Consider the following 14,506-nt stretch of genomic DNA (forward strand, 5'->3'; position numbering starts at 1 on the left):
AGACAACTGAAAAAAACTACCGAGAGGGAGACTGTATTTCTGAATGTATGAATTGAATACACCATGGTATTCGATGATAATACGAATGCATTTACATTGATATTGAATTTTAATGAAAACTAATAGCACTTTTTGATCTGACATGTTTTACTGTGAGAATGAATAATAAAATATAACAAATAACTCACAGAGGCAAGCAAAGCCATGACCTTTAACTTCTGCAGGGAAAAGTACATATTTGTACTTTCATGATGCAGCCTATCCACCCAGTGACCATTCGGTTCCTTTTATTCTGAGAATACAGGGAATAATTTTAGTAGAAAATAGGTAAACCCTGTTATAACCTTAAAGGTGGTGTTCATGATTGTAATAAAAAAAAACACTTTTTTATAAAATTCATAAGATATGTCCTCACCATTTGCTACCTCTCCAGTTTATTTGCATACTGGAAACCAGTCTAATGTGTTTACAAAGCCTCAGTCTGTAAATGATTGAAAAAAAAAAAAGTATTGGTCCTATTTCTGCCTCTGTTCGTGGCAGCGGCATCTGGAGAGTTTTTAGACAGCAGAGAGAACTTCAAAGGTTGAAAAGCATGTACAAAATTGAAGATATTGTTCATATTGACTGCTCCATAGGTGGGCTATATTGGCTTATTTTTGCAGTTTCGGATCACTTAAGGTGGAAATGTTTCCAAATTGGGGAGACAGCTAACTGCATTACTACACTAAAGTACTACAAAACTTAACAAATGAGTTTTGGTGGTAATTCAAACAGAGAATTAGTCAAGTTAAAATTCAGCCACATACAAACAAGTCGATTTTTCCCCTCAAACACACTGCTCCACCTTAAAAGACACTTTGCTTCTTATTGTAAACCAGCAGAGACAACTGTGTTTCCCCACAATCGTAGCCCTTTTAAGAATTTGAAGGATATAATTTAATATTAGTAATAGTAACTCACAATTGGGAAAGTGCTTTCTTTTTAGGAAAATTTGACTACGTGTGTAAGTTGGTTTGTATTGTGTGTTAGATTTCAGCTGAAAGAAGGTCATGGGAGAAATTTTATTGCATCAGAACATATCGAATATGCAATATAAAGCATGTTTTGTCATAAAAAAAGTCATTAAATCAATGACCAGCATATTATAAATTAAAAACATCTTGAATAATGTGAACCTCAAATACATTTTATACAGATATAGAAAAAAGGACCTGAAACAAAAATCACATCAAAAAAACATTTGTGTCAGCCAGCTGTGCAATCACATCTACAGATTTTGATATGACTTACTATGATAGTCTAATCTCTTATTAGTTTGATATAATAGAAAACACTGTTCAATCAGATGAGTTCCAAACATTATGTGGTAACTGCTGCAGTATATTATGTATAAAATGATACTATATTGTCCTTACAGTACTGTGCAAAATCCAAATCTACTCATTCATTGATTTAATTTTCAGTCAAAACAACCATTAATTACAACATATTTCAGATATCATAAGTTTGTCCACTTTATTTAGTGCACCCTACTGCCATACTAACAAGGGACTACACAAATTTTCCAACTGGCCTTGCGTGTTTCTTCCTCTTGTACATCTAAAATGGCGGAAGAACATCTTTTTAGGGAGATTAGATTCAATAAAATCCACTTACATTAAAGCTTAATGTATATATATTCAAATTTATAAAGGAAATAGGACTAACAAGTTTGCTTGACCACTGAAGACAATCACCATAGATTTAAAAAAAAAAAAATCAAAACGTTTTAGTCTATCCTACAATGAGAAGACAATACTATATTTAATCATTTTATCAGTGCCTCCCTTTTGAGGCTTTGCTGTTGGAAAACATCTAGGATGAGGGTGCCATTGAGATCACAGTGTTTTTGGTCACAATAGTGACAACCTGAAAGGAGTGTTTTTACAGTACCAACAGCTTTAAAATGAACCTGGATGATGGCATGAATCATAACATAAACAATATATAAATAACAAAGTTACTGTAAACAATGTACAACATGAAACAAAACAGTTCATTTCAGGAATGTGTGCAGCAATGTGGTATTGCCTCTGGGCAACGTGTCAACTAACTTTGCTAATCTAAATTAAAAGTATGAAGAACTATTTCACAGGTCCTTCTTTTTTCTTCTTGAAAGAAAAATCAAACCCAATTAGTTGTAGATCTTGAAGAATTGCTTCTCACTTCTTGTCTGCAAATCCTGCTGTGCTTAACAAGGGACCAATTAACAACCTCTCGGCAGTCAGCAGTCTACAGGGAACACGTGTGTGTTGAGGAGAGTTTTGTACAGGAAGCTAGCTGAAACACACTGGTCCAATAGTAAATCCAAAGTCTTCGCTGAGGTCACTATGGCCAAACAATGCCAAGTCTCTGATTGGTAAAAGGTCTAGGTCTTCAGTTTCAAACTGGAACACAGACTCCTGAGGCCCTGTATCCAACTCGTCCATTGGCTGCAATATCAGTAAATATTAATGAGCAATATACACTCACAACAGCCACCTGCATGCATACAACTTGTTTCTTGTTTCAAAGTTCATGCAAATAATATTTTATCATATGCATTTTGTAGTCAAATTTCAGCTCACAACAATGACAGACAATGGCCTGTTACATTCCTGTTTTTCCGTTCTGTGGCAAAGACAGACGTTTGCTAAAAAAACTAACAATAATAAACAATATGGTATTATTTTTATTTTTTAAATGTATACTAACACTTTGTAAAATCCTAAAATTTAAAAATGAATATAAAGATAAAATTATTAAACATTGATTAATCCAGTTGGTGTAAGGCTGTAATAATAATAATAATTCATTCATTATCTGTAACCACTTATCCAATTCAGGGTCGCAGTGGGTCCAGAGCCTACCTGGAATCATTGGGCGCAAGGCGGGAATACACCCTGGAGGGGGCGCCAGTCCTTCACAGGGCAACACAGACACACACACATTCATTCACACACACACCTACGGACACTTTTGAGTCGCCAATCCACCTACCAACGTGTGTTTTTGGACTGTGGGAGGAAACCGGAGCACCTGGAGGAAACCCACGCAGACACAGGGAGAACACACCAACTCCTCACAGACAGTCACCCGGAGCGGGAATCGAACCCGCTGGAGCTGTGTGACTGCGACACTACCTGCTGCGCCACCGTGCCACCTCTAATAATAATAATATGCAGTATAATGCAATATAACATGCCTAAGAACATAATAAATTCTAGTTTTTGACTGGCAATGTCCATTTGAAGTATATTGTCAACGTGTAATCCTTTACAGATATATTTGATTATAAGATGATATTGTGATAAATTAATGTTCATTCAAAACATATTTTTCTCTGAACTCTTAATACACTTGATCCATTTTTAGACAAAATAAATAATAAACATTAACAACAAAGTAAGAAAAATATATTTGAAAAGCACCTTGATTGCATTCATACTTGTCATTTTGTACGAATCATCCCTATTCAGATGTAATACTAATGCTCAAGACACACTGCAACCATTGACAAAATGGAAATGAAATATCCTACCGCACAATCTCGTAACATCCCCAAGAAACTCTTTCTTCGAGAATCTGCAAGGAATTTGATCTCTCTCTCTCTCAATCCCTGCCTACTCATGTGTTGGCAGGAGAATGTGATGTTCTGCGTGACCAGCCTGCTGTTCAGCCGCAGAAACCTCATCTGGACCACACTGATTTCTGTATAATTAAACTTCAGTGTAGAATAAGGAATGAAGAAGGGTAGAATTAAGAAGCAAAATACAGAACAGCAGTAATGTTGATAAAAAAATTCCAAGAGACTGGCTTTGCTGCTGAGTGTGGTATACCTGAAAACCACTGTCCATGGCACTCAGCCAGGTGAAAGTGTCTTTCTCTGAGTCTTTCAGCCACGCTTTCATCGGCACCTGCAGCACCAGCATTAGCATTAATCACCTCAATACTTCCAGAATAACATGTCAGAGCAACCTCTGGGTATGAGAAGGTATTGTGAAATGCCTGAGATTTTCTCTGAACATTACCTGTGGTTGGAGAGGAGAAAGACATGTCTGACCACCTAACCTAAAGTTGCAGTATACTAGAAGAGCGTCTGCAGGATTGCCTTGGTTTGGATCAATGTAATACATTCCTGAAACCAAAATAGACTGGTTAAATGCTACACTAACTGTAACCCAAAATGTATCAGATGACAGAAGCTTCAGTTCTTATGAAATCAGTGGCTGCATTCCTAAAATGTGCTTGGCTGAGTCACATTCTAAACCATAAATAATGTTCATTTTTATTGGGGTTACTATTAAAGTGTAATTAAAATGTTTGGTAAGCCATAACAGCTGGAACTAAAGCTTCCATTCAGATCTTAATTATCTGGCAAACCCTACAGATATTCTAATAATATGTTTGAGAATATCTAACAATGCTGCATACACACTGATTGGTTAAAACATTAAAATCTAGCCTTGTTTAGACATTCATTTGACATTTTATCAGCTCCATTAACCATATTGTTTAGCTTTGTAGTTCTACAACTAGGAACTGTAGTTCATCTGTTGCTCTGCATACATTCTATGGCCACTTTTATCCTGTTCTGTTATGTTCCTGAGCAGGGAATATTTCCATCCATGAATGGTGGATCATTCTCGTTCAATTGTATTGAAACTGACCTTGCTGCAGTATGTTATTGTGGGATGTGCTTGGTATGAGTGGATCAGTCACAGCAGTCTTTTTAAAGACTTCAGTGTCACGGCTGGACTGAGAATAGTTCACCAACCAACAGACCAAATGACGATTGATGAAGGACTAGAGGAAGACTTACACAAACTGTGCATCTACAGATGAGCTACTGTGTTTGACTTTGCATGAACAAAGGGTGAACCAAAATGTGTCTTCGTATGTCTAACAGAGTGGATAGTCAATGGGGACAGTGTTTAAACCTGTTCTGTAATTGGAGCTGATAAAAAGGGGGAAATGAGTATAGAAACAAGGAGGTCATTACAAATGTTTAAAAATGGCAAATGCTGATTGGTGTAACTCATATGAAATGTAAATAGGTGATGATTTATACACATATGCTGTGTCTGATCCGTTCTCTTTCTTAACTAATCAACAAAAGCAGGCTAGTATCATATCCAGAAACTAAAATGGCCTCTTCAGCATTGCTAGTTAAGAATGAATACCACACATTTGATATCTCTGGAACTTCAGCCTTATGACAATTTGGTAAGCACACCTATTAGTTTCATATTGCAATAGTGTTATCTTATATGAAAAGGCTCCTACCATCAGTGTAGTTGGGATGACACATTAGCAACTCCAAGCAGGATGTTGCTGGACGCTCTTTAGTTCCATCTGGTGGGTCTATGAAGAGTCGCAGGTCTTGCTGAAGGGAGTCCAGTAGAGTTCTGATGAATGGGTAATTGGGCTTATCTGACTGATACATGAGTTCCTAGTTGGATTAGAAGAAACATGGTTTTGACAATCTGATAAGAACCTCATTAATGTGGACATTTTTCCTTATGGCCAGGGGTTACTTGCCTTTAGCTGAGTCATGGTAAGGTTAAAGGATAAGCCTGGAGGCCCTGGTGGACCTGGTGGCCCCTGAAAATTTTGATTGTATTAGTCATTACAGCACACTTTTCTGACTTCCTATATTGCTTATGATCTGAAACATGTGCTGTTATACTCACAGGTGGTCCTCTTGCACCCTCAGTTCCAGTTAGCCCTTGATGTCCCTTTAAGCCCTGAAGACACGGCAATACAACAGAACAAGCACTTTAATTCTACCAGACATATGCTCCTTCAGAATGGACTATGAAACTACATTTCCTGAAGCAAAAGTTAGGTATAATAGAGTGTATTTGAATGAATGTTTCAAACCTTTTCTCCAAATAACCCCTGTGGAGAACAGAAATGAACTGAATTAACAGTCACTTTATGCTGAGTGCATGCTGAGTGCATGATCTGCACTTTAAGGAGGCTAATTTTCTTCTCTAAGTACTTTGGAGACTTCATTAAGATTACATTAATAGCACATTAAAGACTGTCTGAGAGCCCTGCGCAAGCTGATTACTGGCTCTAAGATGATTTTGACTAATGGGACTTTATGCTAATCTGCAAGTGAATAGTGTCGTACATTAACAGATTTCTTAAAGAATCCAAGGCAGTGAACTTACAGGGAGGCCAGGGAGGCCTGGTCTCCCCCGAGGCCCTGTGGGACCGATATCACCCTAAGAAAAAAGCACAGCAAGTTATCAGCATCAAACTCTTTATCTGTTGCATGTCTGGAATATTAAGTTGAATGGATTTGAATGAAAAGCAACTGTAGATGTGTCACCTGCTCTCCTTTTGTGCCATGTTTGCCAGTCTGTCCAATAAAACCCTGTTCCCCCTGAAAGAAATGAGAAGCATACATTGGCAACCATTCCTTATACAATTAGATTTAGATAAGGAATAAATTATGTAAATATGAACCACAGGTTTGAATGGCTGAATAATCCAAGTACCTTCACTCCATCAATCCCTGGTAGACCAGATGGCCCCATGTCCCCTTTCACCCCCTGGAAATGGAAAGGGGAAAATTAACTGTGAGATTACAGATGCAGGAATTCAGAATGATCCTTAACACCCCATATATACACACACATCAACATACCTGGGGCCCCTTTTCACCTCTATCTCCTTTCTCACCCTGTTTTCCAGGTACTCCCTGCAGGGAATAAGGGAGGTTTGTGAGTAAACACATTTGTACAGTGCATCCAAACAAATGAAAACAAAAAGATGTAGAAGACAAATTTTTATACTGATATCTTACAAAGGAGGTTATAATTACTCACATATGAGCCTTGTATCCCTGGTGGCCCAGTTGGCCCCATAGGACCCATTTGACCCTGAGGAATTGACAGCAGTTAATCTATCAACTACCAACCAACCAACCAACCATCAATCATCCAAAATCTAAGCAAAGCCAGCCACATTTGTATGTGTTATTAGCTAAACAATGGGAACTATAAACAGTAGAATTTTAAGTGAATTCGCTGCTCCTGGGGCTTCCTCTGGTGTAATGCATTTTTTACTGCACTGTTTCCTACCCTCCTGCAAAATTTAATGCAAGATCTGCAATGCTGAGCCTGGTGTTGCAATGACAGAAGCTGTATTCTCACTATTAGAGGTCGGAGAAGCATCACAATTATATTGAAGCTCTAATTGTAAAGTCAAAATATTACATAATGTTCATTTAAATTAAGTCAATTTGTTTCAAAGGAACAATAGCTTATTTTTACCACCAAAATAGCAAACACTATTTATGCGATATTTATATTTAAGTGATTAATATTTTTTTTTACACTTTTTAATAAGTGCAACTCAGAGCATTTAAAAAATCATATTGTTTCGTAGTCTCTGGATAATCAAAGTGGCTCCCCCACAAGAATGTGGCCATGTTCAGTACAGAATGCCATACGCCCAGGCCACATGGTGTTAGTAAATTAGCTGTTTTGTAACATGAAGAAGTATGATTAGAGAAGACTGTTTCTATATTCAGTTAATAATAAAAGGACGATGTACCTTCTCTCCTTTGACCCCTCTTAACCCTCTCTGTCCAGCTTTCCCTCTTTTACCCTGAAAATTAAACAGGATTACTCTGGTGTAATTATTCAAACATAGCAAGAAGACTGGCAATGTAAAGTACTTCAGACCTTCCGTCCAGCATTTCCTGTCATTCCAGGCTGACCATCTCGACCATCTTTACCCTGAAATAAGAAAGCACTTGACCAAACTGATAGGGAATGATCTTACATGCTTGATCTACAATGTTTGAATAAAACTATAAGAGGAAGGGTAAGCGTCCTAATGGACAATATGAGATGAGTAACAATGACCTCACCTTCTGTCCTTTCTGGCCATACCTTCCCTGAGCCCCCATCCTGCCCATTGGACCCTGAAAATAAGAAATGACAGTACAGTACAGTAACTGTTTTGCCTCTAAACTCAAAAAGAATGCAGAATCTTTCAGTTCAAAAGCATTTACATCATTCTTGATAAGCCACATTCTGTAACCACTTTATCCTATTTAGGGTTGCGGTGGATCCACGTGGAATCTTTAGGCACAGTGTAGGAACACACCCCAGACAGGATACCAGTCAACACTCTGCTTCTAGTTTTGTGCAATATTTCCGACCCAATTATAGTCATCACCAATCCACCAGTTAATCTCCCCAAGTCACACACAAAGCCACCATCCTTGAGAGAGTGAGGGCTAGCATGTGCATCCTTCAAGACACATGAAACCAACCAGTGCTGCATTTTAAATTGGCTAATTGAACCCCGATGGATAGTCTGAAATGCAAGAAGAGAGCTCCAAATGCAAAGATCTGTCATAGGAAGTGAGGCCAGAAGTGCTCTCTAGGACTCCTGGATCTTCACAGAAGATTAAAACGGTGCTCTCCAATGACAGGGCCAGCACGTAGCTACTTAGAATTATAGGGTTTAGCACAAGATACAAACCTATAACAAGCTACAAGAAAGGGCAAGTTGCAGTTTATTAAACAAAATTTCCCCTGCAGCAAATTACAACAGGAAAAAACAAAACAAACAAAAAAGATACTGATTAAGAATAAGGAAAGTATGGAGGGAACAGGGAAAAACAGGGAACTTTAAAGCGTATTAATTTAGTTGTGAAACACTGGTAAATGGTATAATGATCATGTAATTGAAGAGAGCTGCGTTACAATGAATGAAATTGTAGAGATGTATCTAAACCACATCTTTCACCTTGCACAAATAACTCAAAACACATTTGTGTATATTGGGTGTGCCAGGACTAAAATGTGAAGATATTTGACTGGCCAAGATTATCTCCTGATTTGAACAATGCTGAGCATGTACGTCCATTACTGAACACATAATGGAATTCCTCAAAAAACTTTATTCAATATTAAGTTTAATTAAATATTTTGTATATGATATATACAAAGTTTTATTAATAATAATAATTTATCCGACTGTCACATTAAGCACTTTAAATATAACTATTAACCTGTGGTCCTGGAGGTCCAAGAGGTCCATCAGCTCCCATCTCTCCTTGAAGCCCCTACACATTGGAAGAAATTAATTCTTTCATAATTTAGAGTCAAATCAGAGCTGGAGGTGGAACAATACACTCCCAGTGCATGGCTCTGAAAACTAGCAGCCCTTACCTCTAATCCTGGGAGTCCTGAAGGGCCTTTGATTCCAGGAAAACCTTCTAGTCCCTGCCCAACGTACATCAAAACAACAGCATCAGGTGCAATTCCAGCTAATTACATAAGGTGAGCTCCATTTTTCCAATGCTCACCATATCTCCTGGAGTTCCTGTCTTGCCGGGTTCACCTTTCTGTCCCTCTGGTCCTAATAAGCCTTTAGGTCCTATTGAGCCTTCTTGGCCTCTAGGACCCACAGCCCCCTAAAACATGTGCATTTCTGGTTAACTGTTTTAAAATGGGACCACCGTTGAAGGGTACAATATAGAGAGCTAATTAGCTGACCTTGGGTCCGGGTTTGCCCGTCTCACCCTTTACTCCTCTTCGTCCAGCAATCCCCTTTAAACAACCAAAAAGTAATGTAAGAAAACCTGACTCAAGCAAAGTCTCCTGTGAAGGTAGACCACTTTACAATGGGAAGCACAAAAGTGTTGCTCAGAGACAACACTTTCTTTGCTCTGTACTCTTGCTGATGTTGTTCAGGCATGATTAAAGCTCTGTTCTATATATATTAAAAACCCATATTTACAGTTTCTGTTGTTAACACATAGAGGTTATTTACCGGTTCACCTAGTTCTCCAGTGAAACCTGTTAGCCCACTAATGCCAGAATCCCCCTGTAAGACAAAGCCACAAAGTTGCAGGAATAAATGTTAGATACTGATGTTATTAGTTTAAATAAAATATTTTTCCATTTACAAATATTATAGGGGGCATGCACAGCCAGGTGGCAAAAGCACTTTTGTAAAAGCTGGTCAGTATAAAAGACAGTAATACTGTTGAAATCAACTTAGATTTCACACTGTTTGTATGTTATTGTTGACACAATAATAAAATACAGTTAGGATCTATTTGTTTGCTCTTCATTGCATATTAATTTAATGTTATATAAAACATTAATTAACAGGTGTTGTCTACCAGTAACATCTGGACATCAGGTCTCTGTGAATGTCCCCCTAAGTTTGGTATTCATTCATTATCTGTAACTGCTTATCCAATTCAGGGTCACGGTGGGTCCAGAGCCTACCTGGAATCATTGGGCGCAAGGCGGGAATACACCCTGGAGGGGGCGCCAGTCCTTCACAGGGCAACACAGACACATTCACTCACACACGCACACCTACGGACACTTTTTGAGTGTCCATCTACCAACGTGTGTTTTTGGACTGTGGCTTTGCTGAATCTGTCAGGAGCATGGTTTCTAAAGCTAAACATGTTTATGCACAGTTATGAATGCACAGATTTTTCTGTCTTTATTACAGGGGGTTTTCTAGGATAGTTGTAAAGGCAATTTGTTAACAGGTAATAATTAAGCAGTATAAGAGTGAAAAAATAAATACCTTTGGCCCTGGTGGTCCATCTGCCCCAAGCCTTCCTCTTGATCCTATCAAACCCTTCATGCATCCAATTACAAATTTGCAAATTAGAAAAGAGACCTCTATAAACATCCTTCTCATTGCATTCTCATTGTGTGTAACATGCCAGTACCTCTAGGCCCATTAGGCCTGGTGGGCCAATCTTCCCCATTAGTCCATTCTGACCCTGGAAATAGGGAATGGGCACAAGCAGATTGCCATTTAAAATATGGAACTGGCAAAATGCATGGAATAATATTATTAGCACAAAGAGCTGGAAACTCACAAGCAGTCCAATGAAGCCTTTATCACCTTTTGACCCCCTCTCTCCTCTGGCTCCAAAAACTCCAGGAGGCCCTGAAAGTCCGGGGAAACCCTGCAGCCCAGTGTCACCCTAAGAAGAGAGTATACTTTCTGCAGAATGAATACAACAAAATCAACCCAAACATACGACAACACTCTTAGAAAATCATTGTACCTTCCGTCCTTTGTTGCCAGGGTCACCAACACTGCCCACAAGCCCTGCAGCTCCCTGCAATAACAAAATACCAATTCCAGAGTGAGTGAGTGAGTGAGAAAATCAAGCAAAATCTTGAGTCTTCAGTCTCTAAGACTACCCCTCAAGTCTCAGTACATTGGACCCATAAACAGTTTAAGCTGTTAGGGATCTGAGCCTATTTAACCCCTCTTTTTTGGACTCTCATTACAACAGTGGCCATGCTTCAGAGACTGACCTCCTTGCCTCTTGGTCCTGACTCTCCCTGCATCCCTGGAGAGCCTTGCTGTCCTGGTTCTCCTGGAGGGCCCTTCAGTCCAAGTTTTCCAACAGGTCCTGCTGAACCCTACAACGTAAAATACCAGCTTAACCCACAACAGAAGAAAAATGCTTAGGGTGGAAAAAAATTACTGCTTCTAGGTGAGATATTAAAATCTTGGCTGATGTCACATTCATAAAGCAGAATTAAAAAAACAATGTCTTTTTCTTTGACACACTTACATGCTCCCCTTTTTTCCCTGGTGGTCCTTCTAATCCAGGGGGGCCAGGATAACCCTTAAGAAAAGAGACAAGATAAAAACACGGTGCATTGGAATGCCTCTTTTATGATATATACAGTAATGTGCAAAAGTCTTAGACACCTTAGATAATTATATATATTTAAACTAATGCCTTCTCCGTAAGAATGGTGCTTGTATACAGTGATATATAATCACAGTAAATACAAAATATAATAATATAAAACAAACTCGATAAATAAAAGATAATTTTAGTTTTTCTATAAAGTAGTAGGTGTGAGTGAGTTTGAAGAACAATGTTTTGTTCAGATTCTCCTTGATTGCATGAATTTGTTAAATCAACAGCACACATTATTTAAAATCATTATTTATTAACCAGTAAAACTAGGTATTGGATATTGTTTGATTTATTATACCCTGACTAACCTGCTGTCCATCCAGCCCAACATAACCAGGGTCCCCAGGAGGTCCTGGAATTCCCTGTTAAAAAAAACAATTCTTTGTGGCATAAAATATAATTTTATTACTTTAGGTCTTATAATCATTAAATACACCTCTTTACCTTATCTCCTTTTTCTCCAGATGTTCCAGGAGTGCCATCAGTTCCTCGTGTGCCCTGACAAACAAGGAGATGATTGTAATTCTGGTGTAACATTCATAATATTCACTGTTGCTACATGGTTTGTAATAGCAACTTTAAATATAATGAAGTCTGATAAGTATAATGAGTGAAACAAGTTGTACACACTCACTGGCAAGCCAATGGGTCCTTCTTTACCAAGTGACCCTTGAGGTCCTGGACTGCCAGGAGGGCCTGGCTTCCCGATTATACCCACAGTGCCTGGTAGGCCTGGTGAACCCTGAAAATTCCGATGTGTTATATTACCAGTGATAAAGTCACCAAACAAAGAGATCAGTGTAGTAGCGCCACCCTGTGGACATAGGCGTCGTTTCCCAGACTCGGATAAAGCCTAATCCTGAGCTAAATCCTCCTTTCAATGGAAGATCACAATTCAAAATGCCGTGTAGTCCAGGTCTAGACTTAATCCCTGTCTGGGAAAACATCCCATAATGTACATGTTAAAGTAAATGTAAAAGCATTTGGTACAAAAATGGTTTTGGCAAAGGTTTTGGTACATTTAATCAAATCTTTACAGAGAACACATCTTTGATTATTTTAATATCAAATAATAGAGAGAGAGGGGGCATAGAGTATGTGAAAAATATATGAATATTATGGGACATACATTTTTAAATTTTATTTTATTTTTTCAGTAGTACAGGAAATGCAGGGAATGTTAAAATTTCTTTTCAATTAGAAAATGAATACAACATGAAATCTGACCAAGAGTGTCCAAATTGTTGGATACAACTCTGCAATAATTCTGCACAGGATCTGTTTAAAATGGAAGAGATGCATATTCAGCTTATAGAGTATATACACACATAAGCTACAGCTAATTCTACCCCTTGCTGAACTTTGAAAAATGCTGTGAAATGACAGGGGCCTTTTGGAGAGCTGCTGTAGTCAGGTGTTTAGTTTCCATAAATACAGAAACAGGCCCATGCAAAGGAACCCATGCACTGTAACAGAAAGCAGCAAGAAAATGGGTAAGTAGATGCGTACCTAGTTTTATATTCCGCAGTGCAAGTGCAGCACAAGAAGGCATCGTCGGAGGACATAAACACCAGTTCACTATTTTGCATAACATGATGTGTCATTGTACGCACACACATCATGCATAGAGTAAAATAACTGACAGTAATATATTATGATGATAACAAATTAAACCTTTTAAGCTGAGCTGGTATGTTTTTTTGCTTCGGTCCGAAAACACACATAGGTAGGTGAATTGGCTTCTCAAAAGTGTCCATCTGTGTGAATGTGTGAGTGAGTGTGTGTTTCAGGGTGTGTTCCTGAATTGCGCCCAGTGATTCCGGGTAGGCTCCGGACCCACCATGACCGTTAACTGAATAAGCGGTTACAGACAATGAATGAATGAATGAATGGTATATTTTATTATTGCAAAAAAGTACAATTCATCTGTTTATTAAAATACAAACTAACAAACAAAGAGTGTGTAGTCACTCTTTAGAAATGCCAGAGACTTCCCTTATGGATCATGTGCAAGAGGAGATACTTACAGGCGGTCCTTGCATGCCGGCTGCTCCTATCTCACCTTGACGACCCTAAATCATGTAAAAATACTTTAATTACAAAAGTGTTGTAATTTCTGTTGAGGTTTAATACCTATTCATTTCTATTAATGGTGTAGAAGATAAAAAAGAAATACCTGAGGTCCAGGAAGGCCTCTCTCACCTGGCGGGCCTGGAAGACCCTAAAAGCCAATAAAATGAAATGATTCTATCCACATGACCTCTGATATAAGTGTCACAAATGATGATACATAATTGAAAAATGGTTCAGCTTACAGGCGGTCCCCTCTCTCCACGTTTGCCTAATGGTCCTCTGACACCAGGTTCACCCTAAATGCGTTAATCAAGTAATTAATAAAGTAAGCAATACAGAATATTTTATATAGGATTCCATCAGTAAATTCTTACCCTCTCTCCTATATGGCCAGGTCTTCCCTGCAAGCCTCTAGCCCCTGGATAACCCTGAGAGGGACAATTAGGGCAAGTTTACAATAATAAGATTAGGATAAAAACTGTAGGGGCACAGGCACATGTTTCCAAGTGGTTCACAATGTACAGTGATGTCCAAATATCTAAGAACATTTATTGGAATTTAATTCTCATTAAGCAAAAAAAATCTTAATAATAATAAATATTTGCATGAATTTCAGTATGTTCGGTCTCTGTTCTGACTGCGTGTGCTTGAGGTCCATGAACTCATAAGTTTGATCAGAACCTCTTT

At 38.4% G+C, this 14,506-nt stretch overlaps 1 protein-coding gene across 1 annotated transcript in view; it reads right to left on the bottom strand.

Moving 5' to 3' along the window:
* Window positions 1–1,103: 1,103 nt before the first annotated feature.
* The window catches only part of LOC136676936 (collagen alpha-1(II) chain-like), a 68,126-nt gene continuing 54,723 nt past the window's right edge, over window positions 1,104–14,506 (bottom strand). Inside the window, exons 35-68 of the mRNA XM_066654247.1 lie at window positions 14,194–14,247; window positions 14,062–14,115; window positions 13,923–13,967; window positions 13,774–13,818; window positions 12,381–12,488; window positions 12,191–12,244; window positions 12,055–12,108; window positions 11,612–11,665; window positions 11,349–11,456; window positions 11,093–11,146; window positions 10,901–11,008; window positions 10,748–10,801; window positions 10,600–10,653; window positions 9,823–9,876; window positions 9,546–9,599; window positions 9,356–9,463; window positions 9,219–9,272; window positions 9,059–9,112; window positions 7,907–7,960; window positions 7,719–7,772; window positions 7,588–7,641; window positions 6,858–6,911; window positions 6,677–6,730; window positions 6,528–6,581; window positions 6,359–6,412; window positions 6,198–6,251; window positions 5,902–5,919; window positions 5,712–5,765; window positions 5,560–5,622; window positions 5,305–5,470; window positions 4,050–4,156; window positions 3,858–3,935; window positions 3,560–3,742; window positions 1,104–2,471 (exon numbers count right to left, since the gene is read on the bottom strand). Of these exons, the coding sequence (XP_066510344.1) occupies window positions 2,316–2,471; window positions 3,560–3,742; window positions 3,858–3,935; window positions 4,050–4,156; window positions 5,305–5,470; window positions 5,560–5,622; window positions 5,712–5,765; window positions 5,902–5,919; window positions 6,198–6,251; window positions 6,359–6,412; window positions 6,528–6,581; window positions 6,677–6,730; window positions 6,858–6,911; window positions 7,588–7,641; window positions 7,719–7,772; window positions 7,907–7,960; window positions 9,059–9,112; window positions 9,219–9,272; window positions 9,356–9,463; window positions 9,546–9,599; window positions 9,823–9,876; window positions 10,600–10,653; window positions 10,748–10,801; window positions 10,901–11,008; window positions 11,093–11,146; window positions 11,349–11,456; window positions 11,612–11,665; window positions 12,055–12,108; window positions 12,191–12,244; window positions 12,381–12,488; window positions 13,774–13,818; window positions 13,923–13,967; window positions 14,062–14,115; window positions 14,194–14,247 (2,427 nt within the window). The 3' untranslated portion in view covers window positions 1,104–2,315. The remainder of the gene's footprint in view (window positions 2,472–3,559; window positions 3,743–3,857; window positions 3,936–4,049; window positions 4,157–5,304; window positions 5,471–5,559; window positions 5,623–5,711; window positions 5,766–5,901; window positions 5,920–6,197; window positions 6,252–6,358; window positions 6,413–6,527; window positions 6,582–6,676; window positions 6,731–6,857; window positions 6,912–7,587; window positions 7,642–7,718; window positions 7,773–7,906; window positions 7,961–9,058; window positions 9,113–9,218; window positions 9,273–9,355; window positions 9,464–9,545; window positions 9,600–9,822; window positions 9,877–10,599; window positions 10,654–10,747; window positions 10,802–10,900; window positions 11,009–11,092; window positions 11,147–11,348; window positions 11,457–11,611; window positions 11,666–12,054; window positions 12,109–12,190; window positions 12,245–12,380; window positions 12,489–13,773; window positions 13,819–13,922; window positions 13,968–14,061; window positions 14,116–14,193; window positions 14,248–14,506) is intronic.

This window comes from Hoplias malabaricus, chromosome X2 (assembly GCF_029633855.1).
Source record: "Hoplias malabaricus isolate fHopMal1 chromosome X2, fHopMal1.hap1, whole genome shotgun sequence".
NCBI classification, from domain to species: Eukaryota; Metazoa; Chordata; class Actinopteri; order Characiformes; family Erythrinidae; genus Hoplias; species Hoplias malabaricus.